This window comes from Barbus barbus (genome assembly GCF_936440315.1).
Source record: "Barbus barbus genome assembly, chromosome: 10".
Taxonomy (NCBI): domain Eukaryota; kingdom Metazoa; phylum Chordata; class Actinopteri; order Cypriniformes; family Cyprinidae; genus Barbus; species Barbus barbus.
Window position 1 is genome coordinate 30,231,434 of NC_136738.1, and position 27,053 is coordinate 30,258,486.

The following is a 27,053-nucleotide window of genomic DNA, read 5'->3' on the forward strand; positions in this document are numbered from 1 at the left end:
GCAGCCATTATTTTATATTTTATTTTATGTTATTTCATTTATTTTTTATTTTATCTTCATTTTATTTATTTTATTTTTTATATTTATTTTATATTTTATTTTATGCAATAATATGAAATGGCTCTTTTCTAGAGTGCCAGAAGAACATAGAAATTTTATCTGTATATTAAACATGATAAATATCATATAGCATTTAAAAAGCATCCCAGGATGCACCTCATGATGTTGGTTGATGTTCAGAGTAAACTATAATCTACACAAGAAGGTCAACTACCCTGTAGGCCTAAGTGTTTTTATAATTCCCATACATTGATTTGGGGCAACTGTTTTTTTTTTTTTTTTACGCATTACAGTTTGTATTTTTCACAGATTTATTGGTGATTTATTCACATTTTGAAACAGATCAATGGGGGATGGGGTGGTCTGTGCTGGTATTTCAAATATTCCAGAAATGAATACCGTTCTGTATGGTAAACGCACGGCTGCCTGCTTTGAAGCTTTGCCTTGCTCTTGTTTTGAGGACACAAGTTCAGATTTTTTACTTCCCCACAACAGGTGTTTTGAATATAAGAGAGTTGAGGTGTGATCTGCAGTGTTCACATGTGACCAAATGACTCTGACTTATACACTGAGACATTGTGGGTTTGGCTTATTGTTAATGAATTAAATTGTCTGCAAGCATTCACTGAGACATTAGTCATGTTACTTCACTCTGTTGGCCATTAAGTAATTCTCTTTAAATGACATCATGATGTTCACCTGACTTAATTGAGTACAGTTGCTTTCTCCAGCAGTTTGTAAGGCTGTTCACACTACACACAGTGTATACAGTGCAAGTTGCTAATATAATAATAATAATAATAATAATGTCATGTATATTAGGATAATATATTAATATATTATTGATTGCTTTGCCTTTGCATGTCACTGTGTGTGTGTGTGTAATATAAATGTAAATATATTGTATAAATGTTATATAAAGTATATAATAGTAGTAATCAGTAAGATATTTTGGTTTTAATTGATGCTTTTTTTTAGAAAGGATGCATTAAATTGATCAAAAGTGACAGTAAAGACATGCAAAAAAGTCAATAATCAGTCAATAATCAATTTCAAAATTCTTTTAAACTTTCTATATATAAAAATGTATCACAGTTTCCACAAAAATATGAAGCAGCACAACTTTTTTAACATTGATAAGAAATGGAAAGAAAAGACTTCTCTCCAAAAAGATTTTAAAAATCTTGCTGACCCCAAAATTTGAATGGTAATGTTTGTTATGCTCTACATACTTATAAAATACATTTTCACTATTGGAAAAAAATCAGCTGGTAATAGGATTTCAGACAACTTACAAGCGTGGTTTGGATCAAGTTGATGAGCAGTCAATTTCATTTTTGCTCTTCAAACTACAATAAAGTGTTTTTTAGAATCGGATACAGCAAAAAAATCAGATTTTTGCTCCTTGCGTGAGCAAATGTTTGTATGTGTGTTTGTGAGAGCTGTAGTTTATTGAGGATGTGTGGCTTTAATGATAGCTATCCGTGCTGCTGATGAATGAGTTTAGATCTGGAGCGATGTGTCAGAGGAAGAGGCCTCCGACGGTCAAGCTCTGACACGTCTGCGGTGCCATTCCCTGCTCTCAGATGCTGATGGATCGCAGTCAAAATGTCTCACTGGAATCATCCTCTCTTAGTCATATCTAGACCCAAACAACCACAGAACTTCTTATAACGATTCTCCTAAAATTGAAACATCCATCATTCACAAACAGCTACACAATCTGTTTATTAAACATTTGACCTATTTGCTAATGCTTTTAGCTTCAAAACTCTGTTTAACACATTGTATCATGCTTAAAACCGTTCCACAGATTTTCCCCCTCAAAAACGCTGTCAACAGGTCAGCTTTTGTCTTTGCAGCCAGTTGCATGTTTGCAATGATCTCATGTCAACAAAATAAGGCAAACAATGCATGCTGTCAGATGCTTCTGTCAAACTCTCTCATTCAGATTCAGCAAAACCGCTGCCATGTGGGTCCCTTTCATCTCAATGTACAGTTTTACTTCCTTTGACTAGAATAAATGCATCACAAATCTGGAATATTCAGATTTGAAAATTTAAGGATTGGTTTTACTTCAGGAATTTATTTTGAGCCTGAAGTGTACAAAAGTAATATTAGATATTGCCATGAATTGCACAGGCTTAACAATATGCAAAATTGAGTGTTGTAGCATCTAATGGTCTCAAAAACTGCATTTTAGTAGTTTTATGCTCTGCAACTAGTAATTCACTCCAACCATGCTTACCCTCGCTCCATGTGAACCCATAATTAATGTCATCCGAGTCCAGATTACTTTTGTTCCTGTTTTTTGAGGATGAAGGCATTACATGTCAGAACCCTCTCGGGCACAAGGAGCGTGGAGACAAGGAGATTCCAATTAGTGATCTTTATTGAGATCCACATACAGAGGAGGCGCTTGGGGAAAGACGAACATTGATGACGTTCAGACTGGACCCAGAGGCAGGGAAACACACGGCTTATGAACACAAGGAAATCAACGAGGAAGAACAGAAACAGGTGCGGGGCAATTAAACGCAGGGCTGGGAACAAATGAACTCATGATGACAGGGAACGAGGACAGGAACAGGAAGGCCAAATATGGACACGAGAGGAGGGGGAAACAAGACACAGACATTACACAAGCAATGTTGACATCTGTTTAATTTGAGTAATTTCTACCAAGTAATATATGAATGTGTTTTTTTGCATTTTTGCACATTTTTGTATGTGCTGTTGAAGGATGGGGTTAAAAAACTATTGGATGTGACAGCAGAGCTGCAAGCCTTGTTTGAGTGTAATTTAACATGCAAAGAGGGTTTTACATAGAAGTCTTAAAGTCACAGTAGCTTGTTTGAAAGCCTGAAACGTACTGTATGCAGTTACATGCATGCAAATACAAACTGGTATTACATTGTGTTCCAAAATGTGTCAGACCGCAAATCATAATGCAGTGCAAGTCACTGTTGCATACACAGTATCGCGCTATATAGCATGCATTAATGTTTACAGTCTTGATTCTATGGTCAGTTTTCTGGTAATTTAGTGTGTTCAACAGGACCGTGTTTTTGCTATATTGGCTGAGCATTGCTCCTGGGTTTGTGTGCACATGCACAATGCACAAAGTTGTGCACAATGTTTCTGGCTCATGGATGAGACATAGTGTGAAAAATGGTCACTAAATATGGCTGTTTTGGATGCAGACATTACTGATAGACCTCAGAGAGAGACTGTGACAGACTGTGATGGCAGTCAGCCTCAAAACTGAGACGGTGACTTTGTTTCTCAACACTTGCTGCATTTAAAGAGACCAGCACCATGCTTCTCCTCCTCGGCTTCCTCAGAGCTTCATCCTCGTCCGCTGGAATGAATGAATCATATCACTCCAGTATCTTGTGACTTGTTTGTAAAGTGCATCCAAGCCCTCTTATTAAATAGCTGCTTTTTTGAGTTGAGAAGAATGAATCTTTCAGGCATCATCATGCAACGTTTTCAGTGCAATTACTGCACTTCCCTGAAAACTAAAGCTGCTCGTTTTTCATTTACAGTTAAAATTGTTAAAGCAAACCGCTGTTCCGATGCAAATAATACAGTGTGAAGACAGATCTGTGCAGCAGGAGGATGCAACTGAACTCTGGTTCACACCAAGCAATCAAAATGTGTGTAAACGGATCGATGATTTAGTGTAGTCTGTTTTAGAGCAAATGTTTGAGCACAGCAGGTGAGATTGAGTAACAGAGTGTGTGTAAAGTCATGTCTGATCACTCATCTGCCTTCTTTACGAAGCCCCCAAGCAGCTATTTTCTAACAGGCATACAAGTAAAGCCTAGTTTGTACTTGAATAGGGAAAGAAATTGTGCAGATCTGTTTGTCAAGATTCAATTTTAGCAACATCAACAGCAGAATGACATTTGTATTATTTCAAGGTTTATTTACATTTAAATTATCCATTCAACTTTTTTTTGAGAAAAATATATGGAGTAGGCCCCTATTTAAAGGGATAGTACACCTACATATGGACATTTTTGATATTTTTGTTCACCCTTATGTTGTTCCAAACTTGCTATTGCTGTTATTTTTGCTGATGTTTAAACTCTATCCCCTCCATTGATGTAATTTTCCGTAATTTATGAGACAACACTTTCCCGCCATTGACAATTTTTTTTGTCTTTTCATGTTTTCATTGTTATATGCATCTTCTGAAAGAGTACTTAATGTCTGGATCAAAGAAGTAGAAACAAGCAATCGTGTATGTAAGCAGATGCTATGTAAAATAATGTGGTGATCAAGTATAACAAATCAAACAAAATAATTGTTTAAAGTTATACAATGAAACGTCAACCCAGGAAGTGATTTCAGACTGTGCAATCTTTGGGGGTATTGATGAAGCGATCTACTCTATCTATGTTTTGATAATCGCTCTGAATCCGATCCAGACATGGTCTTTGACAAAAATGCAATATTTCAATATTTTTATTTTTTTAATTTCTGTTCAAAATGCTGCTGTTTTATGAAACTTTCTGACATTCAGGTGTTGATTAAAAAAATAATGCATGAAGCTAGAATAAAATGTGTTTTCTTGTTAAAAGGCAGATGCCCTGTTCTTTCTTTCGAGATATTGCATGTTCAGATATTCATACAACAAAATACTCTAGGGGCCATAAGTTTTGTGAAAATGATGAAAAATGCTGGTCGTGGATGGTAACTTTTTTTTTTTTTTAAATGCTGGAGGGGAAAGAGTTAAAATCCACAGAGCATTACTATAAGAAATGATACATTCATATTCATGTTTTGTCCTTGTTTAACAGGAGATCATCGAAAAACAAAGCTCCTCCTCCTCCTCCTGTCCTGAAAGGCCTGGATGCTCCACTGCTGAGCCACAAGCTCCCAGCATACCCTCACCCTGCCATGGACCAGAAGGAGAATCTGCTGGAGCAGGACCTGACTCTCACTGTGGTCCTTCCTGAAGGGGTGGAGAAGACCATGGTCGTCCATGGCAGGTGAGGGGTTTGTTGGTTGTGTTTTATGTAGAGCTGGACATGTAAACTGCTGGAGTGGTTGGTATGCAGACAGCTTGGTAAAGATGCTGCAGTTTCTAATGTTCAATGAAAAGAGGTGTCAAACAGTGTTGCCAGATTGGATGGATGATTTCCAGCCCAAAAGTTCACAAAAACCTGCCCAAAAACCGCCCAAAACTTTAACTGTCAAAATAATGTGATAGACTGTAAATCAAGGTTGATAAGAGACATTTTTAACTCCTTATAATGAAATAATGACGACAAAATAATATAAATATATTGCTTGATAAATTTCCCATGGATCAAATTGGGGCAAATACATTAAAGATAACTACCAAATATGATTAAAATATGCAAGCAGACACTGTCAAAATGGCAATCAATAAATTACCCGATACCCTCGAAAAACACATTCATCATTTTCAGTGTCAACAGTCAGAATTTAAATGCAAAAAAGTGGCCAATACAAGAGATCAGAATAAGCAACGTAGCCTAATTATAAGTATTTCACACTCATTCATGCTCACACCATGACAGTCCAAACTGTCATTCTGTATTATAATCCGACAATTAAAAAAATTAACAACAATAACTATTTTGTGAAGTTCATATTGAACATAATGTAGAATTTTGCACAGTCAAAACTAACAAGTCCAGAATCTTTAAGGATATACCAATCTGGACCGTTTAAAAGATAAAAGACAGGATCGTATAGCTAAATATAAATAGATTTTGATTAAATAATTTAACTGTGCTCTGATTTCGGAGTTGCAATGATACAGCCTTCATTTCATCTCCCTCAACAGGTGTAATTCACGTTTTGAGAGTTAAAACACTCTCCACTCTTTACCATCGAACTTGGGCATTATGGTCACTTACAGTAATACATTCAACATCAGATCCGTTATCGTGCTAAAACCCCATCGCTCATTATCACGTCTGTCTGCTGATCCCTAGTGACTGGCTAAAAGTGCGGGCGCAACGTCAACATCACCACCAGTCGCTTTGCAGTGTGCGCATGTGTTTAGTAACGTTGTGATGACCGATTGATGCATGCAGTAGGCTATATATGCACACTTGGGCTTGTTTGTAAACTAATTAGCCTATACAATTTATATGTTTTGAAAACCGCCAAACTGACCAAAAACCAGCCCAAATTTTGTCCACCCGCCCAAGCCAATATTTACCCGCACAATCAAATGCAAAAACGCCCAATCTGGCAACACTGGTGTCAAAGCAATTTATTTGTGGTTCCCTTGGTCCTTATTTTTTTTTTTTAAGTTTTTTTTTTTTTTTTTTTTTATTGAAGACCGTAAATTCTTGTACAGAAATGTTGTAATTATCCTTTGCGTTTTAAGTAGATTCAAGCTACTTTCTCCTCATTTGCTAAATTATCTGTTACTGTTATTTTGGTGTTATTTATATACTGTTTAGATTTTTTATTTTTTTTTATATATATATAATTTCAATTTAAATATATAAATGTATATGCATGTAAATATTTCCAAAATATATGTGAGTATACATGTGAGTGTATCTATATATACATAATAAATATACACGGTACACATGCATATATTATGTAAAAAAAAAAAAACTTTTATTTTGGATGCGATTAATCATTTGACAGCACTAGTTTTTTATATTTTCATATTTTATGTACTTTTCTTTTTTAGTAATTTTGATATGTACTTTTAACATTTTCATAAATTTGTTGTTTTGCTGTCAAATCGATTTTTTCTTAAATATATACCTGTGTGTATGTATTTATATATGCATATAAATATGCACAATACTCACACACATTATGTAAACAACCTTTTATTTTGGATGAGATTAATTGTTTTGACAGTCCTAATTGAAATATTTCTGTTTGACTTTATTTTTATTTCAGTTTTAGCTTTAGTAATTTTAGTACTTCAACTTATTTTTTAGTTCGTTTTCATGACATTTACTGAAAAATTTACAGAAATCTTTAATTGTTTTAGTTTATCAACAACAACATTGTCACTCAGCAGCAAATTTTCAAAAGATTGCACCCATTTACTGCTCCATAGTTGTTTTAACGTGTGTGTGTGTGTGTGTGTGTGTGCTCCTTTATGTAACGTTATTTTATTTTATTCAGCATTTTAATTTTAATATAACAGCACAGCATGTTGTTCTTTGCAGCAACACTGAAAAAATGTGTACAAACTGTGTTTTCTTTCCCTCCATCTTGAATTAATAATTGATAAATATTTTAGACAAATAGCATTGCAAACAGATCAGAATATACAGATGTGGAATTTGTTGGCAAATCTTTAAACGCAAGCCTGGACATTTGTGCTTTTGCAAAACTTTTTATTAGGAGACAATGCCAAAAACGCTGTGGCAACATTAACATTGTGAGTGACTTAAACGACCACTATCTTCTCTTCTGATCTTATAAATCTAGTCCTTTACTTGTTCAAATAGCACTGTTCAGAGAGTTTATGATGATGTAATCCTGTTGCCTTAAAACCATTTTGAACATGGTGCATGTTTGGCAGGACAGAATAAACAATGCAAAAATTACAGTTTGAGCGTGAGTGCATACAAACTCTGGTTTACTCGCAGCTGTGTCCATATCTTTAGCCCTAACAACCTGAGCTGTTATGGAAGAAAGATTATGGTAACTTAATACAAGAATTCTCAGTTTTACAGAACTTATATATTTAATGACTTTTCTACACTTCTGCAAGGAAGGCGTTAATCTCTGAGCTGAGCTGTATATGAGATCATGAAGCTGCTCAGATGATTGTTGTGAAACTAATCAGATGATTGCTGCAGTGAGTCAACTGGGTGGGGCAGCGTGTTTCTCAAAGATCCTGCAACAAATCAGGCCTGGTTTGGCTACAAGGAATGAGATGACGTTAGAGTAATCCGGTACACTGTTTGTGATTATCATTTAAACGCTTTGATCGATTTCAAAAGTTGGATCCTTTGCTCAAATGCCCTGCTGTACTCTCTGTGCCGTGCTTAGTGTCGGGTGTTTTATGTCCTCAACACTTCATCTCTCTTCATCTCAACTGTCAAAGGTGTGCCAGAAAGACATTTTTGAAGTGGGATTTATTTAATGATTGGCTAAATAGCATTACAGTACTTCATATTTTGTTCCAGTTCATGCAACCAAGGAGCATGTACTTTGCTTTAGAAAAATCAGAGATATTGATCTAGACACTCTTATGCATACTATCGGCGAACTACCAGTTGTGACTTCTGTTGACCAATATAATGCTGCCTTTACATCTATTCTAGATGAGTTTGCCCCTCTGAAGAAACGTGTTGTTTCTTTTAAGAGGTCTTCTCCATGGTATACGCCTGAGCTTCGTAAGCTTAAGGCAGCTGGTAGGCAGTTGGAGCGGCAATATAGGAAATCTGGCCTAACAGTTCACAAGCTTTTGTATGAACAACATCAGTTTGAGTACCATAATTCTTTGAAAATTGCAAAAACTGAGTATTATTCAATGATCATTAGTGGTGGGGTTTCCAATCCACGAGTACTGTTTAATAAATTAATAATCTAATTAAACCGATCAATAGGGATAATTGCCTCACTACAGAGCAGTGCAATGATTTTCTTAAATATTTCTCATGTAAAATTGAGAAAATGTATAATGCAATTGCATCTGTCTCTGTTCCATCAGAGCCATTAGATCTGCATCCCTTTTTCTCTGTTTTTAAGTTTTACTGCGATTAGTTCTGATTTTATTTCTAAATTGGTTTCAGCAATGAATTCTTCATCCTCTATACCTGATCCACTTCCTACTAGTATGTTGAAGAAGTGTCTGCCAGTTATTATTCCTCATATTAAAGCGATTGTGAACACTTCACTTGTTTACACTTAAAGTAGCAGCAGTTAAACCAGTTCTGAAAAAATTTGGGAGTGATACTGCCGACATGTCTAATTATAGGCCTATTTCAAACTTGCCATTTGTAGCTAAGGTTCTTGAGCGTGTGGTGGTTGGTCAGCTACAAAATAATTTCTTCGTGAGCAGACTACTAGAACCTTTTCAATCAGGGTTTAGGTCTGGACATAGTACGGAGACTGCCCTTTTGAGGGTAATGAATGATCTCCTTGTTGCAGCTGATTCTGGGGCTTGTGGCATTTTGGTTTTGTTAGATCTCAGTGCTGCATTCGATACCATCTGTCACACTATATTACTGGACAGATTACATGAATGGATTGGTCTTTCTGGTGTAGCTTTAAAATGGTTTGAATCATACCTTTCAGAACACACTCAATTTGTCTATTCTGGTGCAAACAGATCTCAGACTGTCCCATTGTGGCAGGGTGTCCCTCAGGGGTCGGTATTGGGTCCTACTCTTTTTAGCATTTATATGTTGCCTCTTGGGCAGATTATTCAAAAGTATGGTCTGGGTTATCATTGCTATGCAGATGATACCCAGATTTACATTAGTACTCAACCTGATGTTCAACACATCGGCACTTTCAACTTTATCTGCTTGTTTACTGGAAATACAGGTCTGGATGAAACAGAACTTCCTACAGTTAAACTGTTCAAAAACTGAAGTTCTATTGATTGGCACTTCGACTGCTGTACATAGATGTAATAATTTTAAACTTTTAGTGGATGATTGCCAGATTCTTCCTTCTGTACAGGCGCGGAATTTGGGTGTGATTTTTGATGCACAGCTGACTTTTAACACTCATTTTAAGAATGTTACTAAAATAGCTTTTTATCATCTTCGAAATATTGCACGTATAAGACCGTTTCTTTCTATGCATGATGCAGAAAGGCTTATTCATGCCTTTATAACATCAAGGCTTGATTATTGTAATTCCCTCTTTGAAGGGTTACCTGCAAATCTGATTAAGAGGCTGCAATATGTGCAAAATTCAGCTGCTCGTGTTTTAACTTATACACCGTCCCGTAGTCATATCACTCCGGTGCTTTCTCAACTACATTGGCTTCCAGTTCAATCACGTATTGATTTCAAAGTTCTTATCTTAACCTATAAAGCAGTACATGGAATGGCCCCAGAGTATATACAGTATGTAATTTGATTACAGTGTCCACACCCTCTCGGTCTCTCCGGTCTGCTTGCTCTCTTACTCTGTATCAGCCCCGTTGTAAACTTAAAACGATGGGTGGGAGGTCATTCTCTTGTATTGCTCCTAGGTTGTGGAATTCTCTACCGCCTTCGATAAGAAATGCTTCATCTTTTGGTTGTTTTAAGAAATTACTTAAAACATATCTTTTTAGTGAAGCTTTTAAGTTATAATTTTGCAGTTGCTGTTGTTATTGTGTTGTTTGTGTGATTGCTGTTATGAAGTGGTTGTTTCTTTTATTGCTGTTTTATATTGTTGTAGCACCTTGAGTGTAAGAAAGGCGCATTACAAATAAAAATTATTATTATTATTATTATTATTAGTTCTTTATTACCACCTTGGAATAATTGCAAAATATAAATGTGGTAACAACTTTTAATAATAATAATAATAAATAATGATGATGATGATGATTATAATAGTAAATGTATAATTTATTATTATTATTATTATTATGCATTTATAAGTATTATAGTATAATGTAATATATTATTGCAATTCTTTATTTTTATTTATATGATAATAATTATATTATTATTATATAAATGAATTATAATCATGTTATTGATTTTAATATAATAATAACAATAATACATTATTATATTTACTATTATATATTTTATATTATTAGTATTAGTAGTATTATTACTTCTACAACTATATTGCTATTATATTATTATTATTATTGTTGTTATTATTATTAAATTGATCAATTTATATTTTATTGGTTACATAAAAATAATAATAATATTATAACAATAATACATTACTATATTTATTTTATATTATTATTATTACTTCTACTACTATATTGCTAGTAGTACTAGTGCTAGTAAATAATTTATTATTATTATTATTATTATTATTATGCATTAAGTATTATAGTATAATGTAATATATATTATAGTAATTCTTTTTATTTATGTGATAATAATAATATATTAATGATAATGATATTATTATATAAAATAAATTAATTATCATATGTTATTATTTTAATATAATAATAACTAATAATGACAATAATGCATTACTACATTTACTATATTTATTTTATATTATTATTACTTCTGCTACTATATTGCTAGTAGTAGTAGTTCTAGTGCTAGTAAATAATTTATTATTATTATTAATATATTGTTAAGTTGATCAATTTATATTATAATGGTTACTACTACTACTACTACATAATAATAATAATAATAATACATTGATATTTTTAATAGTAGTAATAGTCTATAAAATAAATAGAATTAAATTAATTAATTTAACTTTATATTTTATTTTATCTGATCATAAAAATAAATATTTTTCTTTCATAAATTGGACTGCATGGTTTTGCTTTGACATTGGGTTGCTAGAGTAAAATGTCTTTTTTCTGGCACAAACCTGATGTCAGATTTCAAGCAATCTGTCATCGCCATTTAATCATTGTTTTATTCTGTTCTTTGATCCTGAACACCTGTAAATGAAACCTGATTTTCCTGAGTTCAACGTATTGCCCCCTTCATGCTAAAACTGAAACCAAATTCAATATAGAAGGATTAATAATCAAATTCTTCACCTGTTTTTCTAAATTTGTGCCACCCAAACTCGCTGGCCTCCCACTAATCAGGATTAAATGATTGGCTCTGTGTTTCCAAAGGCTTCGCAGATCCAAGAATTCCAAAAGCAGCTGGAAAGCTTTGTGTTATAATGTGTCGCCAAAGGATTTTCCACTTTCAGTATGCAATGTGTCAAGCATATAGGACGTGGTTTTCTCTGAAGCCTGTGGGAGTCAATGGATAAGAAACCACATTGTACGTGATCCTCATTGTTCTTTCATGCTTTGTGGTTCAAACTTAATGCAATATGAAGGGAAAAGTTCATGCAAAACTGAGAATTCTATCATTATTTACGCATTATTTATAGCAAACCAGTCTGCTTTTCCATGGAAAACTAAAGGAATTTTGTTATGGGGAAGAAAGGCGTGCACAGATTCTTCTGAATTTCTCTTTTGTTTTCATACTCTATCATTGTTGTCATGAATACTTGGAAAAACCGTTGACATGCATTGGAAACCCCTGCAGCAAAATATAATTTATGCAAATCTTAAATGCTTCACAGATAGCAAAGCTTGTGTCGTTAACTTTGACATTTGCAAACTCCCCACAGCAGTGTCACATGTTTCCTGGGGCTTTGACTCAACAAAATATAATGGAAAAGATCTTTCACAGATCCAATGCTTATTCCCTAATGGAAACGTTCACCCGAAAATGGCATTTTTTGTTTATTTTTATTTCTTCTGACACACAAAATGAGATGATAGCAATGCGATTGATAGCAACTGATATTCACTTCTTCTGCTTTTTCATGTTTTTCAGCAAGCCCATGATGGACCTGCTGGTCATGCTTTGTGCGAAGTACCATCTGAACCCGTCTGGCCACACCATAGAGCTCATCACCACCAACAGAAACCATGTGAAGTTCAAACCCAATGCCCTCATCGGAGCGCTAGAGGCTGAGAAGATCCTGCTGAAACCGAAAGGGATGGAGGACAAAAGCAAAAAGACTGGACCACAGATGCCTGAGGTATGTACTTCAGCAACATTAAAATTATTATTATTTAAGAAAAAAGAAAAAAAACTATTTATATAATTTATTTATATATTTAAATATATTGCATAGTACACATACTATATACATCAGCACTTGTAATAAATAATAACTATTATTATTATTTAAAGAAAAGAATAAACATAAATTTTTTTTACAGAAAAATACAAAAATAAAATTGTGCACAGTACACATACCATATACTTCAGCAATAGTAAAATATTATTATTATTATTATTATATTACTATTATTATTATTATTTAAATAAATGAATAAATATAAACAATATTTACCAAAAAATACAATTGTGTGCAGTACACATACTATATATTTCAGCAATAGTAAAATATAATAATAATAATAATTGTTAATATTGTTATTATTATTATTTAAAGACATTAATAAATATTTACAGAAAATAAAAGTACACATTAGGGACAAGTGATTTAGGGAAGGCAACTCATCTGCGATTGTGAACACGATATTGTGTAGCTTGTCAGTGATCTACGGCTCTGTGTAGTAAATGCCGCTCCATCTGAAAGCACGTGATGGAGATTTACTACTAATCACAGAACCGGCTTTACTGACGAGATGTGCATGATAATCACATGCGATTTATCGTGCAGCTCTAGTACACATCCTATGTACTTTAGCAATAGTAAAACTATTTTATTATCATTATAATTATTTAAAGAAATGAATGCTAATATACTGTATATTTACCAAAAATACAAGCATACAATTTGCATATTGTGCCCACTACACACTATATACTTTAGCATTAGTAAAAATATTAGTATGGTATTCTGAACTAAAAATGTGTATTTAGAAGGTAAATATAATAATAATAATAATGACTCTCTGTGGTCATTAAAAATCCCAGGATATCCTTCGAAAAAGAGTAGGGGTGTTACCCTGGCATCCTGGCTAGATCTGACCATCATGGCCTCCTAATCATCCCCGTGCACTGATTGGCTTCATCACTCTGTCTCCTCTCCACCAGTAAGCTGGTGTGTGGTGGGCGTTCTGGCGCACTATGGCTGCCGTCGCATCATCCAGGTGGATGCTGCACACTGGTGGTAGTTGAGGAGATTCCCTCCTTGTATGTAAAGCGCTTTGAGTGCCTTGAAAAGCGCTATATAAATGTAACAAATTATTATAGAAGGTAAATATAATCCATTTGGATGCTGACGTCAACCTGAAAAGTTTCTGTAAATCTTAAAAAAAGTCATTTTCATGTTCATGTTTGTTCATTTAGTCATGAGTAAAAGGAGTTCTCCTGTTCCACACCCTGTGAGATCTAAATGACTCAAAGCAGCAGAGCATGGCTGTACCATGCTAACAATCTACATCATAACGAATAACGAACAATATCACATTACACCAAATAAAAAGCATAACTGCACACAACAGCTCTGTTTCAAACCCGTTCTGCCATCTACAGCCTACATAGAGCTGCATCCTACTGAAATGGCATTATACAAATACTGCTTCTCATGTGTAGTTTTCTTTTACTATGATAACCCTGGTTATAACTTGAAGTGCATCCTGGGATTGTCTTCTTCACTAAGGATGTTTGTGATGGAATTTATCCAAAATGAGTTGTCATTATCAATAATAATCAGTGATCCCTATAAGGTTGTCTCATAAGTATTTGAAACAGAACTGCACAAAATCCTGCCGTGCTCTTTACTTTCCTTCTCTCATCTCTTTCAGGCAACCGTACGATTAGTAATCGACTACAAGAAAACCCAGAAAACTATTCTCAGGGTGAGTCCTCGGGTTCCTCTACGAGAACTGCTTCCGGCGATCTGCGAGAAATGTGAATTCGACCCGCAGACCACGGTTTTATTACGAAACGTCCACTCAGAAGACACTTTGGACCTGAGCGGCTCCCTCAATGATTTTGGTCTGAGGGAAGTGTATGCGAGAGACACCAAAGGTCAGAACCTACTGTGTGTTTATGCTAAGTACATTAAAATGACTCATGAAATCATGCAGGACCGGTTTTCATAAGGTCACATTGAGATACTCTGCAAAACATTTTCGTAATGCTGTACTTTTGGGTTGGTGATTTTTCTTGCAGTTATTAGCCCTGTAAGTCCTATTAGCCCAGTAAGTCTGCCTCCATCTCCAACTCACTCAGGTAAGTGATGTTAAATATATCACATTTTTCATTTTATAAGAAAAATAATCATCTTTTTTTGCACAATTTGAAATAACTTGTACATGCAAATGCACTGGCTTTTATTCTAGACTGTGCAAATGTCCATTATCCATATGATTGACTGTATGCTTGTCATGTTATTGTTCTTTATTTTGAAGCATCCTTGAGCACAGAAAAGGCACTATATAAATTAAACATAATAATAATAATAATGACATTCGTTCAAATAAATGTTTATTTACAAAAAAAATGTAGCCTAAAAAGAAATTATTCCGTAAAATATTGTGCATTTTTGCATGAACTTTCTTTAAATAAGAAGTTAAGGATGTCTAACTAAATTAAACTAACTAAACTGCATTGAATCACAGAAATATTTCATCTTGAGAAGGAGAAAATCCAGAAGGAGAAAGAAAAGAGGCGATTCAGCTTATTTCGGAAAGGAAGTAAGAAGCAATCTGAACAGGTGAGTAATGAAATCCTGTCTATAACAGAGAACGATAAGATGCTTGGAGAGTTTCTAGTAACGTTAAGATAAGGTTAAAGGCTTGTGTGTTTTCACTTCTTTGTAAACATTCCCTGGTCATATTTGCTCTATGCAAATGGTTAAAGACTGTACTTATTTGTGATTGGCTTGCCGATGGCACTAGTTGGGAGTGTGCTGACTTGTGATTGGCTGTCTGTCGTTAAAGTCTATGACCATGAGCGCACCGGCATCTCCAGTGCACAGGAAGCAGAGGCCGGTCAGCATGAGTTCCTTCAGCGTGCATTCGCCCATTACATATGATTCCAACACCATGCCCTCCGACATGCCAAAGAAAAGACGAGCCCCGTTGCCGCCAAGTATGATGTCACAGAGCATGCCTACCGACCTGGGTCATCAAACTGCCGTGCATCCCGATGGCAGCCAGGTATGTAGCGCTGTTCTGGGATTCAGTTAATATTTACTTACTTGCCACAAACATGCACTGGAGTCCAAAAGTCTGAGAGCACAGCGAAAATCTGGGATTTCTTTCATGTAAATAAGTTTTTGGATCTTAAGAACGCAAAGGATAGAGTTTTGCATAAAATAAGGAAGGATTCTGCTCTATTCTCCTGCGGTTTCTGGCATTTTCTTGGGTCAAAATGATTGATGATGCTTACATATAATACACATGAAGCTGATTAAATACATAATAGAAATTAAACAGTTGCTCTATATCATGGATCTCCAACCCTGCTCCTGGAGAGCTACTGTCCTGCAGATTTCAGATCCAACCCTGCTCCAATACACAAGTAGCCTTGAAGACCTTGATTAGCTGGTTCAGGTGTGTTTGATTGGGGTTGGAGCTGAAATCTGTAGGACGGTAGCTCTCCAGGAGCAGGGTTGGAGACCCCTGCTCTATATTATATTATATTATATTATATTATATTAGTTTCTATAAAACACACTATAGTTTGACAAATTTTATACTTATTAAATTTTGCTTTAGATTATATTTTCTATAAAACAAAATATTTGCATTATATACAAAATATCAAAGCAAGAAAGACGGCACAAATACTTATAATAAAATATTTAATAAAAAAAGTTGTTTGGTAGATTTAAATGATAAAAACATGCCTTGTTCACTAATGTCACTTTTCTTCAACATTTAGCTTGATGACCTTTAATCAGCTGGTGTTTGGTGATTTTGTTTTTAATTTTTAAATGTTTTATTTTTTAGTAGACGTATGAAGCTTGTTCTTCTCAAAGTGATGCAGGAATTTGATTCAGACATTTGTAAGTGTGGTTTAGGTTTCCAGACACTCTTGGGTGCCACTGTAAGTGAGCCTTTATTATATTGAATTGTTAAAAAAAAAAAAAAAGAAAACTGACAAACTATATATTTTTTTTTGTTATATAAAAAATTATATTTTAATGTTTTATTTTATTTTAATTTATTTTATTTTTCTATAAAACAATCTATAAAAAAAGAAAATAAATGCAATGACACTGAGACATGTTATTTTATGCAATACAATGCAAACTATAGAAAATAAAACACATGCAGTGAAATTAAGTGTGGTTTAGGTTTCCAAACACTCTTTGGTGTCACTGTAATTGAGTTTTCATTATCTTGAAAGTCTTTTAAAGAAAAAACAAGACAAACTATATTTTGATGTTATATAAAAAAACGTTTATTTTATTTTATTTTATTTTCAGCAACCTATAGGGAATAAAACGAATGCAGTGACATTCAGACATTTTTAAGTGTGGTTTAAGTTTCCCCAATTGTAAGTTGCTTTGGATAAAAGCGTCTGCAAAATGACTAAATGTAAGTTTCCAAACACTCTTGGAGCCATTGTAAGTGAGCCTTCATTGTCGTGGAAGTCTTTTAAAGAAAAAAACTAAACAAACAAGACTTTGTAACCTGTTATTTCATGACCTGAATTCAAAGCTCACGTCTGAATTTACGTATAAACGGCACTCTGCGAATACAATGAGCGGTTAAACCTTGCTTTCACAGTATTTGTTTTGTTTCTACATAAACTCGGCACTGGGTTGAGTCATTTCATCACCTTGTCATTAGGGAATGTGGTTACGTTCCCACAGCCAAATATTTGGAATTATATGTCATATTTATTACTGTCCCCCTGCCTGCTTTCTACAGAATATGGCCCCTTTGAGCCGGGGGTCCTCGACAGAGTCGTCCTTCAAGAAGTCCACCAAGCGGAAGGCCCCTCCGCCCCCTACCTCGATCAGCGCAGCCCCTCCTGATGAAAACACACAGGACAGAGGCATGACAGGTCAGTCTGAAGACAACAGAAACTTCCAAAGAGCATGCTTGTGTTCAATATCGAGGATTTACTTGGGTCAAAATGATGGTAGTTTCAAATATGTTCATGTAAAATAAATTAATCAGTTGCTCAGTAGTGTTTTATGTAATGTTAGAATGCATTGGATATATGCTATGGATTATGATATGATATGATATTCGTTTAGTTCAATTTATTTAAAACAGACTATAGAAAAGAAAACATAAGTAGCCAAAACACCTTTAGAAATTACAACTGTCTTAATTGTAATAACAATGCAGTATCGACTTCATCCTCTTATATTAGGTTATAAATAATATTACCGTAGTTTATTTATTGAATGTGAATGTTTACTCTTTAGAAAAAAATTGCATCAACAGTCATGTATGTATTTTTTTAATGCAGGTTAAACTCTGTGTTCATATGAGCTAAGAGCTATGAGAATTTAATATCTCTGCTATTTCATCATGTTTCGTGCTTAGTAATCTGTTGGCAGTAGGTGTAGAAGTAACGAAAGAAAAAATATTATTTAGAGTATTATTTGAAGTTATTTCATTATTTAAAGGATTTAGAGGGCTTGAATGAGCACAGCGGCTGTACTTTGAACGGGACAGAGGTGTAGGTGGGCATTTGGGGACAGTGCTAAGGGGCCACTGTGTGTTGCAATTGACTTTCTCAAGGTTTTGTCTCCACCTAGTGGTTCAATAGACACATCACTGCTTTCTCTGATTTTATTTATTTTTTACTATCAGGCAAGTGATGTGATTATGCTGCCTTATTAGATACCTTCTGTGTTAGATACCTGCCAGTTGTAAGGTTCTAAATTAATACTATTTTTCCACATTTTTGTGTATGCCTTCTATATTTATGTTAATTAAAGCAAGGGTTTTCAAACTGGGGTCTGGTGTCTAAAGCTTAAAAGATGTACAAATAATTAATAAAAACAGTATTAAAATAAATAAAAAATTAGAATAAATGAAAATTAGATTCAAATAAGTAAATACATAAATATCTTACAGTACTATATAGAAAAATAGAACAATATTGTAATAATGTAAATTAAAATAAACTAGATTCAAATAAGTTAACAAGCAAATAAATACATAAATATCTACTGTACAGGGCTAGAAAAATAATGCAATAATGTAGAATGAAAAATTAGGTTTCACGAGTTCGCACTAACATATAATATGATTGAGCAATTAGTAAGCATATTTGATGTGCTGTCCAGAGGGAGGCCTCCGAGCTCGGAATAGAGCCCCAACCCAGAGAACAGTATAAAATGGTTCTTTATACAAGGAGCTAAATAGTTGCTTTAAATATTTTATCACAGGGGTCTGTCGCATGAGGAAGATCATATGTCTGTGACATCAAAAAAAAAAAATGTGGAATATGATGTTAATAAAGCATAAGATTCTACAGTAACATCTAAGTTGTGTTGGCATCTCAGAAGGCAGCTCACGATGTTCTGGATGTGAGCCGTTGGGTGGAGGCTGTGCTGGTGAGAATTTACTGGATGAGTTAAATGTTTGCAGCTGCATTAGCTCGACTCGTTCTCACACTCATACACACGTATGGGCACACAGTTACAAATGAGCCGCAGCTGCGGTGTGTGTTTGGGTGTAAACACAGCTCTGACATTTCATCAGAGCAAGTGTTCAACCTGACATTTTCCTGGATGAGAAATTGAATAATTCTGTTTCCAATTTCAGTTCATAACGATTTTTTAAGTAGGCTGCTTATGGCACTGAGTCTTTTTGATCTGTTCATTTAAAGGAATCGACTCTGAGTCATTTGTTTGAGAATCATTGGTTGCACAGTGTTTTTTTTTAATCGCATGCCGTTAAAGGGGTCATATAATGCGATTTCAAGTTTTCCTTTCTCTTTGGAGTGCATAGATGAGATCCCTGAAGTTGCAAAGACTAAAGTCTCAAAACCAAAGAGATATTTTGTATCAAAGTTAAGACTCTGCTATGCCCTCCTAAAACGGCTCATTCAAACACGCCCCCACATGTCTACGTCACGATGTGGAAATATGTGCGTAACGCCGCCCAAATGTGCACGCAAAGAAAGAAGTCATGGTTTCAGTAGTGTTGATGCAGCCATGTCAGGGAGACACTGTGTGTTTCTACGCGGAAGCAAAACCACTTTATTTGGCCTTCTGAAAGTAGATGCATTTAGGAATCATTAAGAGTACTTACAACAGAACAGCACGACCCAGATGTTATCAAACCGCATTTTATGGGCGACCTTTCGTGAACCTAGGAGACCTACTTTGCTATGACAATCTGGCGCTCCTGAATCAGCGACTGATTTGCTATTGACTGTTCAAATGCGCAGTTTTGTGCGTCGTGTGTGTGAGAGAGAGAGATGTCAGCTTTCTTAATCGCGGCTTGTGTACAAACACATAACGTTACGAGCTTATCACTGTTGTAATCAATGAAGCATTGCACACTTTGCTATATACAGCTTACCTGCATTGCACACCTGTGGAGTAAATGCATTAAGAAAAAAACATCTCTCTGTAACTTTTATATGCTTTATCTCTGAAAGCACTCATAAAAATACACTGTTTTCTTTAGACGCGTGCTCTCTAATCAGGATCCAAAATTTGCAGGCAGACTTTTCTTTTTGTTCATAACTATACAAAGACGGACTCCCGAGACCCAGCAGGGGTCAATCACTCGCTTTTGTTTCTTACAAGTGTGTTTTATGAATGCTTTTGCAACTTTTGCTGAGTTGCATTGTGTCACAAGGCTGTTTTTCAATGCAGGGTCGTGTCAACACTGATTGGCTGGTAAGGTCTAATAACTTCACTGAGACTGAGAAAGCAAATAAATAAATAAATGGAGCCCCAAAACACACAATTACGAGCTGAGAGTGGAGCAGAGATAGAAAGAGCGGCTACAGAAGGGCTTTGAATCTAAATGTCTGAGAGAGATCACAGAGACAGCTCTCTGGATGTTTCTTCATCTCGCTGCTCTCCAGAGAGGGCGATTGAGGAACTGAATCAGGCGAAAGAAGCGAGATGTCTTAATTAACGGCGCTCGCTCAGTCTGAGGAGCAGAGAATCCATATTAATGCTGCATATGCCAGATCTCTCCCTCTATCAGCTGAATGGGCATCAGTTTGATGTGGAAACCCCTGAGTTAGTGTTGCTGAGGGATACAGTGAAGAGCTCAAAGGATTGGGCTGCACTTTGTAATATTTAAGCATTTGACTTTGTGCATTTGTCGTGATTTTACACTGCAGAGGCGGCGTTGGCGTCTCCTCTGGAGGAAATCAGGGAACAGGAGGAGTTGAATATGAGCGCAGAAGGTCAGGTGGCTGCTGTGGAGGAGGAGGAGGACAACAGCAGCCTCAACCTGTCCGCCGACATCTCTCTGGACTCGGGCCGGGCCGGGACGGCAACTCCGTCTCAGGATTCAAAGATTCTGGAGATCGGGATGGCCAGAGACAATCCATCATGTGACCTGTCCACAGATGCAGAGTACATATTGTGCAGTAGTGTTCATTTTAAACAAATTTAGTAGCATTTCATGTAAAGCCTGTATGTATAATGCATTATAAATGGTTATTAAAGGGTAAGAAGCATTATATATATTATGTATCCAAATTTAAAATGCAAAGTGTAACAATGAATTGATAAGTGTTGTAGTGTATTAACTGTGGTTACAATTATTCATGAGATTGTACAGTGCATTACAAGGCATAAACAATGCATTAAAACTAAGGTTCCATTTTTTAACATTAGTTAACTGCATTAGTTAACAATGACAAATGCTTATGAAGCATTTATCAATCTTAGTTAATGTTAATTTCACCAATTTCATTCAATTCATTAATAAAATCAAAAGTTCTGTTTATTCATGTTATTTAACCGACTTGAGCTAACAAGGTACAATTTTATTAGCAAAGACAAAGAAATATGTAACAAATGTATTGTTCATTGTTCGTTAGTCTTAGTTTAACCAACATTAACTTATGGGACCTTATCATAAAGTGTTACCAAAGAAACGTAAAAAATATTATAATATTACAAATTTTTGTCTTGCCAAGTAACTGAAATAAAATAAGTTTAAGATTTTAAGTTTAAGAGTACTGTACTAACAAAATTGAAATAAAATAAAACAAAATGGAAATTAAAAAAGTAAAAATGACAAACGAACATAAATTGGCTAAAACTTAAATGAACATGAAAATATAAAAATAATTCAAAATATTAATAAATATTAACGTATTCTTAACGCCACAGCAACACTTATAAACCAGCAAAAACAGCCTAGCAACCAGCCAGAGCCATCTAGAAAAGCCTGAGATTTAGGTTCATTTGTATAAATGTATGTAAATGTTTTTTTGTTTTTTAATTAAATGTATTTTTCTATGTAGTTTTTAACCTTTGCATGGTTTTTACCCTTGGCAGGGTAGCAGAAGCCACAGTGAACGGAGAGATTAAGTTGGACCAGGACGCAAGCTCTCACATCCCTTCAGAAGAGATAGGTAAGATTCCACCCATGTGTGAGATCCTTCAGCACCTCTGGTTTTTACACAATGTTACACCTTAGTGCACTTTATGCAATTGTTATTCATACCTATGAGTCATTTTTGCAGCTTAGTTTTAATAAATGCTCTGATTGAGTTCTGAAACTCCCAATAGTATATTGAACTCTTTAATCTCAGAAGATAAAACAGGAAAATTTGATTCCTCATGATATGATCTCTATAAAAAGTCAGTTTTGACAACATAAGAAAGCGTTGTTTGATGTGCAACTGGTTATTGGTTATAGTTTATAGTAAAACTCCAGTGACAGAATAATAGGCTTTGGTGCATGACTTTGTTTTAACTCTCTCTAGAGCCCCCAATGGAAAAGACAGAAGAGGCGATTCAGACTTCAGAAAGTGCCCCTGTTCGGGAGGAGGTTTCTGTGAGCGCCACAGAAAAGCCTGCAGCTTTTTTCAACAAGCTTCAAACCTCCGAATGCGGCATCCAGACATTGCACACAGACTTGCAAGCACAGGGCATAGAGTCCAGCCTCAAAGACCAAGCACCAAAAACTGTCCCCAGTTCAGTCAGCTTCGCTCACACCGAAATGCAAACGCAGATGGAACCCAAGAAACCCTCTAATGAGACATTGAGCTCATGCACTGAACCCTCCACAGCTCCATCTGAGTCCTCAACCGGACTCAAAAGAGACATGGCCACTTGCACAGAAGAGCTGCGTGTTCCTGAACCACCTTCGCCTGCGATCCAACCAACTAAGGATCTGACTCTGACATCCACACCAACCTCTAAAGCAAATACTGTAAAGCATATTGTAGATGCCGAACTCAAACCCAAACCATCCAACGAGCTCACCCGTGAATACATTCCCAAAGTGGGCATGACCACCTACACCATCGTGCCTCAGAAGTCTCTTGAAAAGCTGCGTTTCTTTGAAGTAGAGTTAACTTTGGAGCCCAATGAAGAATACAAACCTAAAACAAAGTCTGTCTCCAATGGTACAGTTGCTGTTAACGGCCATCAGAACGTCTTTGCTCAAACTAGTCCTTCTACTTCACCTCTAGCTGCCATTTCATCCCCTGTAGAAGGAACTGAATGCAAGAAAGTTCCACCGGCAACAAGACCCAAACCAGCTTCTTTCCGCCTGCCGCAGCACAAACGAACACCCGGGGAGTATGTAGCCTCCGCGGCCGTTCGCCGAGCGAGTGTGGGCAGTAATAGCAGCAGCAGCAGTTGTTGTAGCAGTCCTGCAACCCGGCCCAAAGAAACCGCAAGCAGCCCACAATCAGATGTGTTTCCTGCACTGGACAACTTCCCTCCTCCACCGCCACCGGTGCAATGGGAAGTTGAGAACGCAAGAGCCAGTGATGCACCTCCAACTGAAGAGGTGGATTTACCTCTACCCGAAGCTCCCAAATTTCCACCGTCGTCTGTAGCGTCCCATCAGAAGAGCCTTCCCACAAACCCCACGCCTTCGCTGAGTCTAGAGAAGCTGAGAAGCTTCGCCGCTCCCAAACCGTACTCGTCCTCTTTGTCCTCGCGCTTCGCTCAGGCCGTGTCTTCTGCAGTGAAGAGATCCCAATCGTATTCCCATCAACCCCTGGGGCAGTTACCACGTACGCATCTTCTCACAAAACAGAGATCCATTACAGAGTCCCCTGAGCCGCCAGCCAGCACTGTGAGTACAACCTAGTAAAACTTTAATTTATAGTGGTCACCTTTTATATAAATCTATTTAAGGGCCAAATCTCACAAAAACATGGCCAGATCACAAAAAGAGTATGTTGGGGATGTGGCTTTTTCGTGTGTGTGTTTAAAAAAATTCTGTATTATTTATTTACATTTATTTTTTTTTTGTGCTGGGCAACAATTAATCCAAAATAAAAGTTTTTTTGTACATAATATATTTGTGTGTACTGTGTATATTTATTTTGTATATATAAATAAATACACACGCACACACACACACACACACACATGCAGGCATACATATTTAAGAAATATATGTTATGTTTATATATATTAAATATATTTATGTATAATATAAATTATATGAATATAAATATATACATGTAAATATTTTCTAAATATATACTGTATGTGTGTGTGTCTTTTATATATACATAATAAATATACACAGTACACACACACATATTATGTGAACAAAAACTTTTATTTTGGATGTGATTAATCATTGCCCAGCACTACATTTTTTTATTACAATATTTTTTATTTGAATTGTATGCATTTTATATGCATTGAAAACTTATTTTCATGACAATTCTATATTATTATTACACTGCAAAAAATGCTTTTCTTACTTAGATTTATTTTGTCCTGTTTCCAGCCAAAATATCTCAAAATTCTTAATTCATGAAGGATTTTCTAGACAAGTAAAAATTATTGTCTTGTTTTCAGAGTTTTTGCTTAGAACAAGCTAAATAATCTGCCAACGAGGTAAGCAAACAGAAAACAAGATTATTTTTCTTACCCCATTGGCAGATTATTTTGCTTGTTTTTAGTTTTTTTTATATACTTGTTTTTTTCTGAAAACAAGACAATAATTTTTTATTTGTTTAGAAAATCCTTCTTGATTTAAGAATTTTGATATTTTGGCTGGAAACAAGACAAAAAAAAAATCTAATTAAGAAAATAATTTTTTACAGTGTATTATATTTTAAGTAAATGATATATAATATCATATAATATTTTTAGTATGTTTTTGTTTTAACAAAAAATAAAGACTGAAAAATGACAAAGAAAAATAAATACTGGCAAAATGAATTGAAAATATATAATTTTTATGACAAATAAAGTTTTGTTTATTTTAACAAAATAAAGAATATTTTAACCCATTTTTTGCATTGCAAAATGTCCCTTTTTCTTGATAATTAAATTTTTCCACCCAGATTTGCTGTAATGAGTTTAAATGTTTTACTTTTGATTTGTAATTCTTATTTTCGGTTATAATTCACAATTGATTCTCATGATTCTCAGAATACAGAACAGAATCATGAAACAAGTTGTATTAGTGTTATTTTGTTTAATTGGTCCTAAATCAGATAGATGTCTTTGCGTTTTGTTTTGCTGTTTTTTTTCAGCATCTTGCGGCATGAACATTGAATTTTTGAGTGTAGATAAGTAAACATAGTTTGTCAAATGTGTCAAATCTTTATTCTGTTCCTTTATTTTTTAAGTGCAAGTACATACTTTTCACTACTTTTAACCGATGTCTGGAATGTGCCACCGCAACAAACCTATAAATTAAAAATGCTTTGTAGTTGTTACTGAACATGAGTATGTAAAAAGTTTTGAAAAAAAATAATATTGAGCGATGAGTCATACTGTCACTTCTCAGCATTTGATTACAGCAAAAACAGTTTTTTTTTAATGTTCCCCCACTATTGCAGGGGAAATGTGCTTAAAAAATGTCATAATACAAAGCTGTTTAATTGTCCTAAAATAGACTGCACTTTCTTGAAGAAGAATATAATGTTTCATTTCTTTCTTTTGATTTTGAGGTAAAATAGAGGCTGTTTCAGTGTAGTTCAGTGCAGGTGGAGTCGGACCTGTGAGGTTTTTTGGGTGCTGCTGTAGCAATGCTTGACTCACCTTTGTAGCCTCATTGTACTACAGTTGTTGTGTAAGTAAATATTCTATTGTGTAAACCCACCCAGTTTAAACCGGCGCTGGTAAATTAATATTGGGAGTTGTATGACACTCATTGTAATGTATTGACGCACATGGCTCATTAATCTATGTCCTGGATTGACCTGTCTACTCGTCTTTGTTGTTGCGTTGTCGGGGTCAGCTGAGAGCGTGTTTAGAGATGCAGGGCGCTGTTGTGTGCCGTCAGAGTATACAATGTATGTTTGGTCTCATTGGCGTCAAAACAGTCTTGAGTAAAAGCTTTTGTTTGCTGATGGGTTTCAATTATATTTAAGATCATTTATGAGAAGATTCAGTCAAGTGTGTCTAAACTTTTGACTGATGGTGTATGTACAGCTGCTTTTGACTGTGGGTTGTTATATTGGTGCATAAAAATTTATATGATTAAATGTTATTCATTCATACAGAAAACTGCTTGGAAGACATGCCTTGATTATTTAAGAATATATATTAATTATATATTTTTAATAATAGCATTATAATATTTTTAATCAACAAGGATGCATTACACATGACATTTCTAATGTTGCAAAATATTTTTTTTTAAACTTTCTATTCATCAAAGAATCGTGAAAAAGTGGACTTGAGCAGTAAATCAGTATATTAGAATGATTTCTGAAGGATCATGTGACACTGAAGACTGGAGTAATGATGCTGAAAATACAGCTTTGATTACAGAAATAAATTGCATTTTAAAAACATAATAAATTGGAAAACAGTTAATTTGATTTGTAATAATATTTCACAATATTACAGTTTTTACTGTATCTTTGACCAAATAAATTTAACCTTGATGAACATAAGTGTCTTCTTTCAAAAACATCTCACTGAACTAACCTTTTGAACAGTACTGAATTTGTTGAAAAAAATATTTAAATTAGTTTTTTTATTAAAGTAAAAACATATTTTTTGATAATATAATCTAATATAATTTATTCCGTTATATTGCCCTTGGCCTGAACATTTTTTTAAAGTAAATTTTATTTATATATGTATTATTATATTTATATATTAATGTGTATATGCAGTATTATATATAAATATATTTTTAAAAATCTTACTGACCCCAAACTTTTAAACAGTAGTGAATTTGTTGAGAAATATTTTATTTAAATGTGCTTATAATATAATATAATGTAATAATTTTTATTCCCCTGTATATACCTTGGCTTGAA

General features: G+C 34.8%; 1 protein-coding gene across 2 annotated transcripts in view; it reads left to right on the forward strand.

Moving 5' to 3' along the window:
* The window catches only part of LOC306876023 (cordon-bleu protein-like 1), a 56,342-nt gene that overhangs the window by 27,623 nt on the left and 1,666 nt on the right, over positions 1 to 27,053 (forward strand). For both annotated transcript variants that reach the window (XM_079426913.1, XM_079426914.1), the window contains exons 2-11: positions 4,869 to 5,060; positions 12,534 to 12,741; positions 14,483 to 14,708; positions 14,853 to 14,912; positions 15,302 to 15,396; positions 15,623 to 15,841; positions 17,564 to 17,699; positions 20,961 to 21,198; positions 22,132 to 22,208; positions 22,563 to 23,887. In XM_079426913.1, coding sequence (XP_079283039.1) covers positions 4,869 to 5,060; positions 12,534 to 12,741; positions 14,483 to 14,708; positions 14,853 to 14,912; positions 15,302 to 15,396; positions 15,623 to 15,841; positions 17,564 to 17,699; positions 20,961 to 21,198; positions 22,132 to 22,208; positions 22,563 to 23,887 — 2,776 coding nt within the window. The remainder of the gene's footprint in view (positions 1 to 4,868; positions 5,061 to 12,533; positions 12,742 to 14,482; positions 14,709 to 14,852; positions 14,913 to 15,301; positions 15,397 to 15,622; positions 15,842 to 17,563; positions 17,700 to 20,960; positions 21,199 to 22,131; positions 22,209 to 22,562; positions 23,888 to 27,053) is intronic.